The sequence below is a fragment of the Temnothorax americanus genome, unplaced genomic scaffold, assembly GCF_048541705.1.
Source record: "Temnothorax americanus isolate GAGA-0224 unplaced genomic scaffold, ASM4854170v1 Scaffold35, whole genome shotgun sequence".
In the NCBI taxonomy this organism is placed as follows: domain Eukaryota; kingdom Metazoa; phylum Arthropoda; class Insecta; order Hymenoptera; family Formicidae; genus Temnothorax; species Temnothorax americanus.
In genome coordinates, this window is record NW_027509496.1 from 572,742 (window position 1) to 573,921 (window position 1,180).

At 40.7% G+C, this 1,180-nt stretch overlaps 1 protein-coding gene across 1 annotated transcript; it reads left to right on the forward strand.

Moving 5' to 3' along the window:
* The first annotated feature begins 208 nt into the window (after window positions 1–208).
* LOC143901605 (uncharacterized) lies at window positions 209–802 on the forward strand. The gene has a single exon (XM_077414031.1). It carries the CDS (start codon window positions 209–211, stop codon window positions 800–802), a length of 594 nt encoding a protein of 197 aa, XP_077270157.1.
* Window positions 803–1,180: the final 378 nt, after the last annotated feature.

A 1,180-nucleotide genomic window follows, 5' to 3' on the forward strand; every position in this document is an offset into this window, starting at 1 on the left:
ATTGTGGGTGCTATGTCCGTACTCACGATTTCAGCCCCACGATTGATATTGTGATCCAATGACGTCCGAGGTGAACCTGTGACATCATTGGATCACGATATTAATCGTGGGGCTGAGATCGTGAGTACGGACATAGCACCAACAAAGTGGTGACCCCGACGTGATCCAGTATGACAAATCCGACAATCCGACCGAGGGAACCAATCAAATGGCGAATCTTAACGAAAAGCGTGCACAGATCAACCGCATAGGTGTAAAAGTACCCCCCTTCTGGGCAGATGAACCGGAGCTATGGTTTGCACAATTGGAAGGTCAATTTATGCTTGGAGGCATTACACAGGACAGCACCAAGTACGCTTACGTATTGGCGCACATCGATACGAAACATGCCAAAGAGATTAAGGACTTAATTACGAAACTTCCGGAAGCTGATAAATACGCGAGCATTAAAAAGACACTGATACAGTGCTTATCGGTATCTCAAGAGCAACAAATTCGCCAATTATTAGAACATGAAGAGATGGGAGATCGAAGACCATCGCAGTTTTTACGACATTTACAAGCCCTCGCTAGCTCGGTCATTCCGGAACAACTTTTGCGCACGTTGTGGATGGGTAGACTACTATCTCAACTGCAAGTTATATTTGCAACGAGGACCGCAGATAACTTAAAAGCAGTAGCCGAGCAGGCAGACAGAGTATTCGAAGTCACCTGTAGAGCAGCTACAGTCGCCAGCGTACAACCTTCGACGAGTACTTCTACGTTGGAGGACCAAATTATAGGACTGGCAAAACAAGCCTAAACAGTCGATTGGCTCGGTCCACGGAGAAGAGCAAGAAACGCGACCGTTCTAAAAGTTGTCCTCGCAGGAAAGAGAAGGACACGGCCGATAAAATATGCATTTACCATAGAAGGTTCAAAGATAAAGCCCGGAAATGCACACAGCCGTGTGAATATAAGAAGACATAATTTTAATTTGTCCAATTTTTATTATGTCTAGACATAATTTTAATTCATACAATTTTTATTTTGTTCGACAATTATTATTAAATTTTAACATATAATTTTAATTCATTCAATTTTTATATTATGTCTAAACATAAAAATAAATTAAAATTGTGTACACATAATTTTAATTCAGCCAATTTTTATTATGTCTAGACATAATAAAAACGAATTA

What these genes read in the sequence shown, in the direction of transcription:
- LOC143901605 (XM_077414031.1), top strand. Translation starts at nt 209, where the DNA reads ATGGCGAATCTTAACGAAAAGCGTGCACAGATCAACCGCATAGGTGTA.